This window comes from Gopherus evgoodei, chromosome 7, assembly GCF_007399415.2.
Source record: "Gopherus evgoodei ecotype Sinaloan lineage chromosome 7, rGopEvg1_v1.p, whole genome shotgun sequence".
Lineage (NCBI taxonomy): Eukaryota > Metazoa > Chordata > Testudines > Testudinidae > Gopherus > Gopherus evgoodei.
In genome coordinates this window covers 111,670,330-111,684,983 of record NC_044328.1, presented here as the reverse complement: position 1 = coordinate 111,684,983, position 14,654 = coordinate 111,670,330, and the positions used below count along the sequence as shown (strand labels likewise).

Sequence of the window (14,654 nt, the reverse complement as noted above, 5' to 3'; positions counted from 1 at the left end):
TTCCTTTCTTTTTTAAATGCACAATTAATTTATGATTATTTACTCCTCTCTTACACAGTCGTGCGTGAACAGAAGCTCCAGGATAGCAAAAGCATAGTACACTCCTGAGCTTGGATTTATGACTCAAATCAAAATCCTATTAACTCTGATTGTAGCTGAACTTCAAAGCAACACACTGCTGAAAAGCGTTAACACTGGAGCCCTTATCCTTTGCTGTGTACCAGGGGCCAAGGTGCACCGCTATGATTGCTCTGCCTCTGCCTCCAGAGACATTGAGTGCATGGCAAAGGCGACAGTCAGAATCATTTGGAGAACTCCAAAGACAGTTTGAGAAGGAAACAATTGAACTGATGAATGCCCTAAACCAGAGATTCTCAAACTGTAGTCTGTGGACCACCAGTGGTCTGCGAGCACCATTCAGGTGGTCCGCAGATAGTTCCCTCTAAGGTGCGCACCTGGGTGGCCGCACACGAGAGAATGGCGGACCACCCTCCTAATTAGTGGAGCTGTGCAGGCATAGCTCAATTAATTAGGTGCCTGGACACTGGAGAAGGTGTAAGGTGAGGTGGTGGGAATAGCGGGTAGGCTGGAGGAGGCAGTGGGCTGAGAAGAAGGGGTGGGGGGAATTTGGGATGTGCAGGGCTGTGGCAGCCAGAGAAAGAGGTGACTTTCCCCAGCTTCAGGGCTGTGAGCTGCCGGGGAGAGATGGCCCTCCTTCCCAGCCACAGCTCGGGGGCAGCTGTAGTGGGGGAAAGACCCCCCTCCTTCCCAGCCCCAGCTCGGGGGCTGCCGTGGCAGGGGGAGAGAGGGCATATCTATGGCATTAGAAATGTAAGACTACTGATATTAAAATATGAGTTGTGTATTTTTATTTGTAAAACAAAAAAAGTTTATTAATACTTTTTTTATATAGCGCTTCTATTCAAAGTGCTTTACAATAGTTAGCTAACAGTACAAACAGCATTTGGAAAGATCATTAAGTGGTCCACTGAGATCATCAGCAATTTTCAAGCGGTCCGTGAAAATAAAAATTTGAGAACCACTGCCCTAGACAACATGAAGAGGATTAAGGGCCCAATCCTGCAAAGTGCTGACCAACTCCTGGGTGATGTGTGCAGGGGCGGCTCCAGGCACCAGCACGCCAAGCCACTGGGGGCGCTCTGCCGGTCGCTGCGAGGGCAGCAGGCAGGTTGCCTTCGGTGGCATGCCTGCAGAGGGTCCGCTGGTCCTGCGGCTTCGGCGGACCTCCCGCAGGCTGCCGCCGAATCCATGGGACTGGGGACCTCCCGCAGGCAAGCCGCTGAAGGCAGCCTGCCTGCCGTGGTTGGGGCGGCAAAATACCTAGAGCCGCCCCTGGATGTGTAGCACACTCAACCCCAAGCATTAAAGTCAAGGGGAGCCAAGCCTGCAGCAGAATCAACATGGGGCCCTAAGCTCTGAGTCGATGAGCTAGAAGGGTAATAAATCGTAGGTGCTCCCATTTCTAAGAATGAGATACGAAAGGTCTGAATGTTACTCCTTTTTCTGGATGAGCCTTCTGTTCAAATCCTGCTTATCTTACTCATAGGAGCAGCCCATTGGCTTCTTTGTAAGCAGGATTTGGCCCATCAGTTTGTATCAGGAAGATAAGAAGGTGCAGGGCAGGTTGGCTGAGCATGATGAGGAGCACAGTGGTTGTCAATAAAAAGCCTGCATTTGCCAAGTTTCTGCCTAGAGGATTGTGAGATTCCAGCCCTCTCCTCTGCTTATAGAACAGGAAATTACATCAGTAACCATAAGGTATCTGTTGGCAAATGTTGACTTTCAAATGTCAGACATGCTGCAGAGGAAGACATGATCCATACCTCATGAACTGACATTCTAAATAACCTTTAAATATCAGAGCCTATTTATCTTCACAGCCTCCCTATCACCTAAATGTTGTTTATTCCCTTTTTTACAGATGGCGGAAATGAGAGAGAGAGGCCTTATATTGATGGGCAAAAAAGGGCATTCTTTTTCAATTGTATTAACTTAGTCAGGTTAGCTAACTTGATTGAAAGCCCCATCAAGACACAGGCTAACACATCAGCTGGCTATGTTGTAGCTAGTCTAAACTGTGGCCAGCCATTATGGCTTCAGAGGCACTAGCCTGCATCTTGGTGGTCTTTTCAATCTGTTCTGTGTAAGTTCTTATGCCACGATTATCATCACAGTAAGTTAATTGTGTGAAGTCAGCTGAGCTAAACATAATTGAAAAACACTTTTTGCCCACCAGGACAAGGTCAGAGAGGTTACTTGACTCACGGAAGACCACACAGTGAGTTGGTGGCAGGGATGGGAAGAGAGCCTAGAAGTTCTGACTCCCACATTTCTCTGGTCTTGTCAGTGGATTTTTTGCATGCCTTTTTTTCTATTATTGCTTCTCTGCCATGGCACATCCTATTGGTCATTATGGAGGCATGCTGGCTTCACAGGGCAGCAGGACAGACAGATAAGTAGGGGTAGCAGCAGAAGGTGTAGTAAGAGGCTTTTAAAAATGTAATGAAATGCAGTTTTAAAGAGAAGGAGGAGAAGAGAGATGGAGGGGAAGAGAAGAGAAGGGATGATGATGATGATAATAATGTACATCTTATTATACAATTATATATTATAACATTGTATACAGCTTCAAAGGGCTTTTAAATATGCCAATTAATGAAAGGGAGAGAAAAAGAGGGCTGAGATGGATTTCCCCAATACACACATGAGCAAACATACTCACATATCCATGCACATATACACATGCAAATCCACACACACACACTTCACTCCACGTGTCTCTCCAGAGCGTGTTCTGCAAGTGATCATTAAGATTCTTCCTCTACACCCTGTCTGAAGGCTGGTGAAGTTGCAGACAGGAATATCTTTGAGAAAGCAATGCAGTGCAACCATAAATTAATGCAAGTAGAGAAGTGAGAGGGACCTCACCTCAAACTCCCGGATGACAGTGGCCAGCTGGGAAGATTTAAGGCAGGTTTCATCTAGCAAAGCCAAATTCCTATCAAACTGCATAATATATGCTGTGTGGTGATTGAACCTTGATTCTCTTGAGAGAAAAACATCGGCCACTTTCTGGTGTTCCTCCCTAAAGCCACAGAAAGAGAAGAACAAACCAATAAGTAACAAAAAATGCCCCACTTCATTCTGGTTACACAAATTCTATTCATCAGCCCCATACCTGCTAATGCCATTAGGAGATCTCAGTTACGGCATGGGTTTAATAGTCAGGAAATGGACAACACTGCACTGAAGTGCTGAGCAATGGAATGGGCTGTGGAAGAATGGGCCTTGTCTGGGGCCAGTCCCCTTTCTGTAACACTACCTACCACAGCTATATATGTACATGCTGGGCAGAATGGGCTCACATAGCTCACACTTCTCCAAGCAAGCTTTCCAAATCCACCAGGGTGAGAACAAGAACCTTTGCTCTGAGTGCTGGTGTTAGTGGGAGAATAACTCCGTCCTCAGATCCCCTTCACTCACAGCTCCCTCTTCTTACCCACATTACAGTTCCTCATCTGGCACAAATGTAATTATTTACCGAAGGTGAATTATCTACAGGAGAGAGAGCCAGCCAAAAATGGCAGTAATGGAGGGTACAGGGCTGCTAACGAGCAGTGGCCAAGGAGACGTCAGGGTAACAGAAATTGTGGTTTTAAACAGCGGCCTCGTTAATTTCAGGATGATTGAGAATACAGCAGAGGGATTGGCCAGCAGCCCTGAGAGTAACAGAGGACGCACTCCCGGATGTGGGGAGGGGTATTGGGGATTCAAGGGCCTGTTTAGTATTCAAAGTTTAAAGACAGTGCACATTTTCAGATTTTCACTGCACATTTATTTTAGGTCCCTGGAACATCTACAGCAGCTAGAGGGAGTGGGAACCCACATTTCTTAATAGCATACTTAGCATAACCATTTACAGAATTGTATTCAACCTCACTGTTGTTTACAACAATTCCCTTGGAAGATGGAAACCCACATATGATATCCCCTTAACTTTTCCTCTGTTGTGCACTCTGATTTGTTATTGTAGAGTTGTTCAGGAGTGCTGCCTGCACTGTGCATACATGCTTGTTACTATTATTTATGGATAATCTCTTTTGTGGAAGCCCTGGGATAGAGTGGTCTGTCACTGAAAGTGACTGCTGATTGGCTGGAGTTCAGTGGGGGTGGAGGTAAGGAGCAATAAAGCTTGCCCCAGCTTCTCAAAGAGTCAGATTAGCATGGGAGTTTGGCTTAGATAGATGCCTTCCGTGGATTTCATAGATTTAGTCAGTTTGGGACTGAAGCTAGCCCGACTTAGCCAGAAGCTTGTCCCAGCTAGTTGATACATTTTAGTTTGGAAGCGTGGCTCAGACGGGGGCCTATTAGCTTAAAAGATTTGCTCTAGCACTGATAGCCTTTGTCTAGGCAAGACAGAGACGTGCTTTATCCTGGTAAGATTTAGTCCAGCTAGGACAGTTCGGTTTAGGCAGAGACCCTCAGCAGCCCTGAAAGACTGTGTTTAGCCTGAAACTCAGACCAGCAAAGGCTTGTTCAAACTCTGAGTGGGTTTCCTTTGACTGGGAGCTATAATATTAGGAAGTTGCCACGAGAATTGTTCTAACTTATTTCAGTTTCTAAGAGATCTAAAAATTTTTTTTTTTTAAAAAAAAAGACATTTTCCTATATTTCTTAATGCCTCTGAGGGTTTTTTTCTGACTGTTCCCCCTTCCTGGTATTTGAGTCTATGACTCATGGTTCACACACATTAGACTGTTTTGTGACAATCACCTAAAGGACTCAACCAGATTGGGGCCCCAGTCGGCTAGGCACTGTACAAACACAGAGCAAATGACAGTTCACGTGAGACGGGCTGCACGCACACTGATTTATGGGGCTGTATGCAATGGTTTATCATTGTAGGGTAGCGCAGGAGCACTGAGACTTTTTTTGGGGGGAGGTAAAATAACAATACAGAAACATGGCATAGACAAGAAAATGCAGTCTCCCAACCTTACGGTGTCCCTGTAAATTAACCTCCCTCAACCTATGCACAAACCCCGTTAAAGGTGTTTAGCATCTTTTCTTTCTTCTGTTGGAATCTTAACCCTGTTGCCAGTGGTTCTTAGAATAAAGGAGTAGATTGAGGATGAGATGAGGCCGTTAAGTTGTCACTTACCAACTGATGACTCTTTCCTCGAGCTCTCCCAGTATCTCCTGGTGTAGTCTGTAGATTTCAGGGATCTCACTCAAGCCCTGCTTGAGCTTCCCCTCCTCCCTCTCATTTTCATCCTCATCCCCCAGCACTTTCAAGACTGCTTCATGGAAATCCTGTGAATACATCACCTGTTACACAGCAGCTAAGGCAACAGATCAGAGGTTCTTTATGGCACTTAAACTGTTACTATTTTTCCTTTAAATTCCAAAATTCATTTACAAACAGTCAGAAAACTTTATGGGAATTACAAGATACACCATAAATACTAGCATATCATGGGCAAAAGAGGAAGGAGAACATAGGATGCATTTTCTTTCACCCATTAGTTTCATGGTTACTGTAAATTTCAGGTTAAAGTCCACATATTGATTACCCAAAACATTTAAAATAATAATAATAAAAAAAGATAGCTCCGCTTCCCCCCAATCCCATCAGATTATTTAAAAAAATTAATTTGGATACTTTTCGCTTTCTGGGTTTGAGCCTTTAGATTGCATTGGGGTTACATTTTCAAGAATTTGTCAGGCTAGAACCTTCCTTTTTAAAAAAGAAAAAGAAAAAAAATGCGAGTCTTGTATAACCCCATGAGTCCAGCAGCTGGAGCTTTATGGAAAAGATCAAATATTGCAAGGCTTGTCATAAAAATTGAAAGAATTGCCAACACTGAATCCAATTCCTAATTTACTGAGGGAAGGATGGTGGAGATATAAATTAAGCTACAGAACCAATCATTTCCTATATGAAATCCACTTTAACTATCCACTATAACTGAGACCCACTTTTCAATAATAATAATAATTAATAATGATAATATATTTGGAAAATACCTTTAATTTCAATGTGGTTTAAATACTATATGCACATAGGAATAATTTCTCCAGAAGTCAAAAGCAGCCATTCTAGTGTGGTATGTGACAGCTGTTTAACAGCGTACTACAAAATCATCCAATAGTTTAGCACTGGAAGTGAAGAATCACACATCCAACTGAAACAGCAGGGGGACTTTACAGTAGGTGTGCAGATTAGAAGATGGCCAAAACAGTGGTGCTAACAAACTTCTATTCTTGCAAAATATGGCACAAAATCAGTTAGAACTTTCATACAGAAATTGACTTTAAAATATGTCCAGGTCAGAGTCTGTTTAGAAAATGAAGAAAATATAATACTACAGCATCATGATAGTACCTATTACTACAGTATCATTATGGCATCTCACTCTTCCCAATTAATACTGACATCAGGGTGCTTGATCATATTCTAGTCTAGTTAATACCAACGTCATGATAGAAAATACACATATTCCTGAAATACCGTCATGACATGAAAAGAGATAAAAGAATGAATTAGGTGAAAGAAACATATTGTACTGGGAGCTCTTATTTTTCAAGAAAGGTGGGGGATTCCATACGTTACATTCACAAGAATACAATTTACATGCAGCTCATCAGGACATGTCACACATGGGTAGCAGGATTTTAAGCAGGATGAGAAAATAAAATAAAACCCTTTACTAGGGAGTTTTTCAGGGAGAACTTGAAAAAAGTCTTGGACACAGTAATTCTTATCTCTTTGTTGGTATTGTAAATCAAATTCCCAATGTTCTTTGCTTTCTTCTTTAATTCAGAAATTTGTTGATATCTATTCATCTCTTTCACATTCCCAAAGAATCTAACTGCACATATATCAGGACAATGCATTGGGCATAATCAGAGGGTCCATTTCTAAAGAATTTATGTGAGACTAAAAATAGGAGGTACATCACCAAAACTGCTAAAACTGCAGATAAAGTACCTAAATATCATTATTTTCTGAAGCCCTGCTAAACAAGGTATGAGAAATCAAAGAAAATATAGTAGTCCAAAATCATTCTGCTGTAACTATAGAATGATGTAATTACACAAGGGATACATCTGGGGCAAGGCTTTAATGAAGTGACTAATTTTCTCATGGGACCATTAATGATCTCTAATGCTTCCCCCAATTTTTCTTTATTTTAATATCACTTTGAAGCCACCATTTTTTTTTCAGCCTGAAGCCTCACAAACATAATATTCTACACTACCTCTCTGGAGGGGCTAGGGGTATTTTGCTGGGTGGTGTGCAAAATCAGAGGTGACTGCCTTTCCATGGTGGGAAAGTAATTCCATTTTGTGTACATATAGTTTTGGAAGTACATTGTTATGCAAAGTCTATATAAATGAAAGATGGCTGTATTCGATTAAATGCATCCACTAGATTCAGTGGAAACGAGGAACATCAGGGAAAAATGTAGTGTATTATCTCTTTTGCTCAAGGTCAACTGTATGGAACGCCCTTCAAAAGCCATTTTAATGGCTTCAGAGCTGATAATCTATCCAGTTACGAGCTTTCTGAACTAAAATGCTGGTATTCCATTGGAATAGTGTGTCCTTATAAGAATGCATAGCAGCAAAATCACGTTCTGTAGTAGAAAGGTTAATAGTTTCTTGTTGAGTGGGGTGAATCTTTACCCTAAACTAGTGCTACTGTTGTGTCTTGCCAGCTGGGGGGCTAGACGTCAGGTCTCCTACACAGTAGCACAGATTATTAGAGAGTAGCAATCCTAGCTCAAGAAAATTCTAAAGAACAAAACTAGAGGTATTGCTGTGACACATAACACTCCAGCGCCTAATTCTTCAGTATCACTACAACAACAAAGCATTATTGGACTAAACAGAGAGGATATTAGCCAATCCATAAATATGTCTGGAGAGCATCATGCAGAACTGTTAATGGATACAAATTCTCCTTTTTATTCCCCTAAAACGGATGTTAGGAGATGAGTCTGAGCCAGGCAGCTGGGTGTTCCTTAGTCTGGACCAGTTAGGGCTCTTGTGGTCAAATTTCCTGTTTTCCATCAATGGGATCTTTATAGGTGAAATAACTGGATCCCACGTTGTCTACGAAAATAAATCAGCTTGGAAGCACATTCCAGCTCGTGATGAGAGCAGGTGCTGGAGAGCCATAGACAATCACTTAAAAAGTCATACAGAACTTTTTCCAGTCCTTCCTTTGCATCCCAATAAACCAGGAAGTGTCTGAGGTTTTATTGCAGAAGTGAGTGGGAGGAGAGAGAAAGGGAAAGAAAGAGAAAGAGGGAGCACAGTTAATTGCAAAGCAAGCTTGAAACCGAGGCCCATTAATTGGAGGGTTTGAAAGCTCCCAATGACTACTTACAGAGCAGCAGTGGCAGATGTGGAGATTATAAAACTTCCTGTTTCATAAAAAAGATGATCTGTCCTTATCTGAGAGACCATATAGCAAGGGGAAGCTCCATTAGCTCTCGCTAAAGGTAAACATCCTTGCATGAATCTGAAGACAGCACCAGGAAGGACATAGCCTGGTCAGTCACATAAGCAGATCCTGGAAAAAGATGTAATTGACCACAGGATAGCCTGTTTCTTTCATTACGATTCTCATGATCTACACCTTCTCTCCTGCTCCAATTCCAGCATTGTTTTCATCTGTAGGAATATTTTACTCTCTGTGTGTATGTGTCTATGTAGGCCTTGATGATGTGCTGTCACCTACCAGGTGGGGTTGGGGTCTATTTCACATATTTTAACATGCATATAACACACAAGGAAATACTGCAATGTGAGAGATCCAAGGGAGGCTCAGAATCATGACAAAACAGATTGGTTGCCCCAGTCACTGAAACTCAGTGTCTACAGAATAGGTATCAGCAGAGCTAGCTTCCTTACACACTGCCTCATGAATGTGCCTCTCATCTGACCATAGCAACCACCTCTACAGACAAGAGGGGAGCTCAGCCTCCACGGTCCATTTAGTTTCTCTGCTGAGTGCAGTTGCCAATCAGAGCCAAAGGGGGTTGGTGGTTTTTGTGATGTGGATATCTGTGCCCAGGGAACTATTTGTTTTCAAATTTGTTCTTAAAAATATACTTAAACTGGGATTTAGATGCTAAATCTAGCTCAGGGTGGATGTTTGTACCTGATACGAAGACTCAGCTCCACTCTATCCTGACAGTGACATATAGAATAAGCAGGAAGAACCTTTTAAATCATGAAGAATTCCAGTGAAGGTTCTGTTGACACTGCACATGAGGAGACCAAGGATCAAGTAGGCACAACCCCATTGATAGAATTAAAGCCCCATCAGTTAATATCGAGATGTGTATTACACAAGTCATGGTAGAGCTCAGAATAGAACCCTAGTCTGCGGTCTCCTAATGCAGGGCTTTAGCCAAAAGACCACAGAGTATCAAGAGTCACTATTCCAGCAGGTTCAAACAGGCTGAATTCTGCTTTAGTCCGAACAATCTAGCTTGAGACAGACAGAGTCCGTATCCTAATGGTCTGGGTGAACCCATGCTGTGAATGTATTTCTTCACATGCTACTGTGCAAAACCGCAAGTTATTATTAAAAACAACATTCCACATTTTAAAAAAAATGATACATTAAAAACATACACTGTCTGCCCAAATAAGCTCATTCATCAGACGAAAAAAAATTCAGCTGTTTTAATACTCCATGGGAAGGTGATTCTGCTGGGTGATTTAATAGAAATGGCAGCAAGTTTTTTCCACTCAGAGACAATTTCCTGGCCTCCTGTCGCACCGTATGTAGTGTGGTTGAATGTGCTGAGAAAGGAAGCAAGGGCTCAATAAAAAGAAACCGCTTCGGTCATATATCTCATTCAACGATGCACTGCTTCTTCCAGCCAGCCCTGAATAAGGATGAGTAAATCAGTTTGGAGAAGCTAAGAATCTTTTCCCACTAGATCTAGTAGACATGATCTAGTAACCTCCCAACATGTCAAACTTTTAGGGAATGAAAAATTATCTTTTTTTTCTCCATTCCCTTTCCAGTGGAAGTACAAACCTCCATGAAACCTCGTAACCTCCAGGTACAAACACCCACAAATTCTGAGGCTGTTCCAATGTGGATCTAAATTTTACCTTGGCCCCATCTCCAATAACTGTGATGGCCAGCCCTTCAGCTCACGTAAATCACGGTAGCTCCATTGACTTCAGTGTGCTATCTGGATTTACCCCAGCTGAGCGCTATGTAGGTGTGATTTTAGTGCTGGTGAAAGGTGCTAGATTAACAGTACCGAGATCTGTACTGCTCTCTCTAGCTGCAGAACAGGCACAGCACGGACAGAGACAAAGCTGGGGAAAAAAGCTATTCTGAGCAAAAGGACAACACTGGCACAAGAAGAAATGGGTATAAAGTGGCCATGAATAAATTTAGGCTGGAGATTAGCTGAAGGTTTCTAACCTTCTGAGGAGTGAGGTTCTGGAACAGTCTCCCAATAGGTGCAGTGGGAGCAAAGAACTTAACTAGTTTTAAGATGCAGCTTGATAAGCTTATGAACAGAATTATATGATGGGGTTGCCTCTGATAGTGGGGGACTGAATTCAGTGATCCAGGAGGTCCTTTCCAGTCCTATGGCCTAATGTAATCCTCCACCTTACCCGGAAGAACTGACTGTGGGTAAGAGTGAATACGGTCCATTCATTCTTTGGCTTCTCTTTTGCAACAGCCAATTAGTGCCAGGTGTGGTGAACATGCTAGTTCACTGGGAACCAGAATGGGACTCATTTAATTTAAACCACCAAACAGTGCTCAGAAGCTGTATCTACGCTGGGAACATTTGGATCGGTAATTCTCCACTGGCCGACAAACAACAGAAGCTGTATTGTAGACGGGGGCAGGTGTTTTTACCACTGCGCCACTACAGCTGGTAAAAAAAAAAAAAGAGAACTAAAAATCATGAACATTTCCACGCATATTTTTGAATTTTGAAATGTTTTGACCAACTCTGTGGCTGGCCCCGAGCAAGATGCAAGTCTCATGAAAATTTTCATGAAGAATTTAATTGCATTTTTCCATCAAAATTTCAAAAATTGTTCAGTTATAGTTGTCAAATCTATGCCACATCTACATTACTCCACCACCGATCCTTCCATCATTGTTATCTCATTACAAGTCCAAGTTTTCCTCATTTAAACATGCCCAGCTGGTTACAATTTCAGACACTAAAGACCCCAGCTGGATTGAAACTGTTCATACAGAGATGGAAGACTTTCATATTCTTTTTTCCCATTCTTTGTAGCAGCCAATCCCCTTTCTAGGTGCCTCTCCTAATGAAATGAATCTACTAATCATTTTGAAGCTCCTCAGTCACTGCAATTAATTCAGGGTTTAGAAAAGAAAAGCTTAGCAGCTGTAGCAAGCATATCCCAAATCTGCTTCAGTAACTAATTAGAATGTTAGAGTTGCCACCCATTCCAAATGAACATCCACAGAACAAATAACTGCCCATTTTATACCATAAAGGAATGAAAAAAACTAGCACCTCTTTTCCACTCAATCTCAGGAAATTTAATTAATCATTAATTGCCCAGACTTGGGATTATAATTAACTCTCTGAGAAATTATTGAATTCCAATTGCCCAGATAGCCAGCTTTACAATGATTAGTACCAAATCTTGAAATATAATAGTAATAGCAAGAAACATCCATTTCCAAAAGCTTATGCCATTGCTGGAAGTGCTGAGTTCCTGGGAAGCCATTAATCAAAGGTAAAGTGCTTGTGCAGTCCAACTCCAATCCATTATGGCACCTGATGGTCTCCAAATTCATCAACTGAACAACCCAGCCAAACACAGAAGGTACCAAACATTGAGTCCACATAATTTCTGATGGATCAAAATTTCCTAAAATAGAGGCATGAACCAAAATCAATCCATTTCAAGCTCTGCTCATAGCAACCGATCCCCAAAAGGACTCAGTCTTGCACTCTGATACGTGAGCGCACAGTACTACACTACATAGTAAAAGCTGCTCTAGTGTTATTACCCCCAGCATTGCTCAGATTTAAAAATTTTATTAAAGTCAATGTTTGAAATGAAATATACACAAGTTGAGAGGGAAGGTACTGTACATCTGGGGTCAAGCTTGGGTTAGGAGGGTTACAGATATCGTTTGCAAGGATGAAAAGATACATACATATCACATAACCGGCATAGACCCAGAATGGGGTGCAAGGTTTTTTTTAAAGTGTCAGTGGATAATTGGGCTTGGGTACACCACCCATGGGATGAAAAAGGAGTCCAAGTCAGTATCGCTGTAGCGGATAAGTACATGGGTGGGGTGCATCCCTTGGTCCATTGGGGAAGGAAGTGGGTTATTTCCCTAGTTGGCGGTCTCAGTTACTCAGTGTGGTATTGGCGGTGTCCGGTGATGTGTTCGATATAAAAGTCTCTGGACCACCTGACAGCTGGAAGTCCTAGAAAACTAAATTGTATAGATTTGGAAGTTGAGGAAAAGGAGGCACAAAGATGATCACAACTATCATTAAAGCAAAGAAAAATGTTTACTTTTTCATTTGTGCTCACAGCTACTTTTCATGATATATTTGCCTAGGGAAAGCATCCAACAGCATCTCTGAGCCTCAGTCACCACTGGAAATGTACACTTCGTATAACTGGGATCTTGCGAAAGTCATGGAGCACAGAGAGACTAAAGCTATGTCTATGCAGCAATTAAAAACCTGTGACTGGCCTGTGTCAGCAGACATGGGCTCACAGGGCTCAGGCTGCAGGGCTATAAAATTGCTGGGTAGACTGTTGGGCTCAGGCTGGAGCCTGGGCTTTGGGACCCTGCCCACTTGCTGGGTCCCAGAGCTTGGACTCCAGCCCGAGCCCAAACAACTACACTACAATTTTACAGCCCCACAGCCTAAGCCCGGCAAGCCCAAGTCAGTTGACACAGGCCAGCTGCAGCTGTTTAATTGCTGCGTAGACATAGACAGTGAGATGAATGTTCATAGTAAGTGGTGCTGGTATATCAGTATGTGGCACTCTTCTCTCTGAGTAAACATTGAAGTGAATACCGGCTCTAGTTAAAATTCTGATCCAGAGCCAGAAGTATGTTTGGATTTCAAATACCCCAACAATCTGGGGTGTTCAGATCTGGTGTTCAGGTTTGAACCCCTCTTTACTTTGAACGAATATCCAGCACAATGTTACGGGACACTCTGCAAGGGGTGGCATGTGGCAGATGAGGCTTGAAAATGAGGTCCTGACCACCTGTGGCCATTACAGATTCCATGGCTCTTTCCATCAGAACAGTTAACCCTCAGGTGCTGGCTATGTTCCTACTCGGGTAATTTTATTCTGCCTACATAGAGCGTTTATCCTGATCCCAGCAAAACTCCTGTCCAGTTCTACACTTTTAAGTCAATAAAGACCTACGTATTAGTGGAAATTGCCTTGTGTGTCTATGTAGAGTTTTCATTATCTAAAAAACCAAATTGATAAACTATATGATATATACCAATACTGGGAGGCCAGTAGTGTCATCCCATTGGGGAGGTATGAGGGATGGTGGGGGGAGTATAATTATAGGGGAGTCCTAATCTTTGTACAATCAAAGTCTTCATTGAACATAACAATTTGCATACTTCTAAAGCCACCCTCTCCTCTAATATGGTGGAGTGGCCCATAGAGACTACATGTCCCAAGATGTAATGCTCCAGTCTTCTTTGACTGTCCCAGCATTATATGCTTGAGGGACCTTTGGTCTTTGATTTCAGCCATGGGCTGCCTTTTAATATTTTGTGAGCCATGTTTGCCTTGCGTGTTGCTCTTTGGGGCCTCCTCATTATCACCTTCAACCTCTCTCCTGGTCTTGAAAGGGGAAGTGGCACCTCTAATTAAAAAGTGGCACCTCTACGGTGGCAGAGTAAGTGGCCTACGCACTACACTGAACAGTGATCGTCCCAAATTTCTCATTACTGAGCACAGCAGAAACAATGCCAGATGAATGGCAGGAAATTCTAACTATCGCAGCAGACACAATTAGTCTCTTATCTTGCTATTGCTAGGTACAATCTAGGTCAGGGACCCTGACCTCAGCGTGCACACACACACACAAATTAATCCAAAACACTGCAAATGAGTTTAAGAACTGGCAAACTGTAGTGTGCACGTTTTGAATACTGTATCAGTAGGGCTTGTTACAAGGAACTTGACCCAATGCCAAGCCTGATTTTTTTTTCCTTTTAAGAGATGTACAAAATGGTCTGACAGCCATTTTGGCTCAGGGTTCCCACTGTAAAATTACTCTAGCCCATGCAAAGTTATTTTCCCACTGCAGATGAAGAGAACAATGAATAAATAAATAAGGAAAATAAATTCAGCCTAATGAAATTGAGGATGGGCTATTGTTCTCTGACACAATTTGTCTTTAGGCTTTTGTCAAGCATTTCAGACAGTGTAACAGCCAAACAAGCTCTTCCTTTAGCCAGGCTTCCCCATTCACTAAAGCATTTCATTAGGAAAATAATCACTTGATTGGTCCAACCAAACTTTGAACAGTATCCAAGGAATCCACAGCAGAAACAAAAATATGCCTCAGCCACTCACTCACCAGGTGATCTCTT

At 42.4% G+C, this 14,654-nt stretch overlaps 1 protein-coding gene across 4 annotated transcripts in view; it reads right to left on the bottom strand.

Moving 5' to 3' along the window:
- Positions 1–14,654, bottom strand: part of FGD5 (FYVE, RhoGEF and PH domain containing 5) — a 153,363-nt gene that overhangs the window by 49,078 nt on the left and 89,631 nt on the right. For all 4 annotated transcript variants that reach the window (XM_030570192.1, XM_030570190.1, XM_030570193.1 and 1 more), the window contains exons 6-7: positions 5,183–5,334; positions 2,950–3,106 (exon numbers count right to left, since the gene is read on the bottom strand). In XM_030570192.1, the coding sequence (XP_030426052.1) occupies positions 2,950–3,106; positions 5,183–5,334 (309 nt within the window). The remainder of the gene's footprint in view (positions 1–2,949; positions 3,107–5,182; positions 5,335–14,654) is intronic.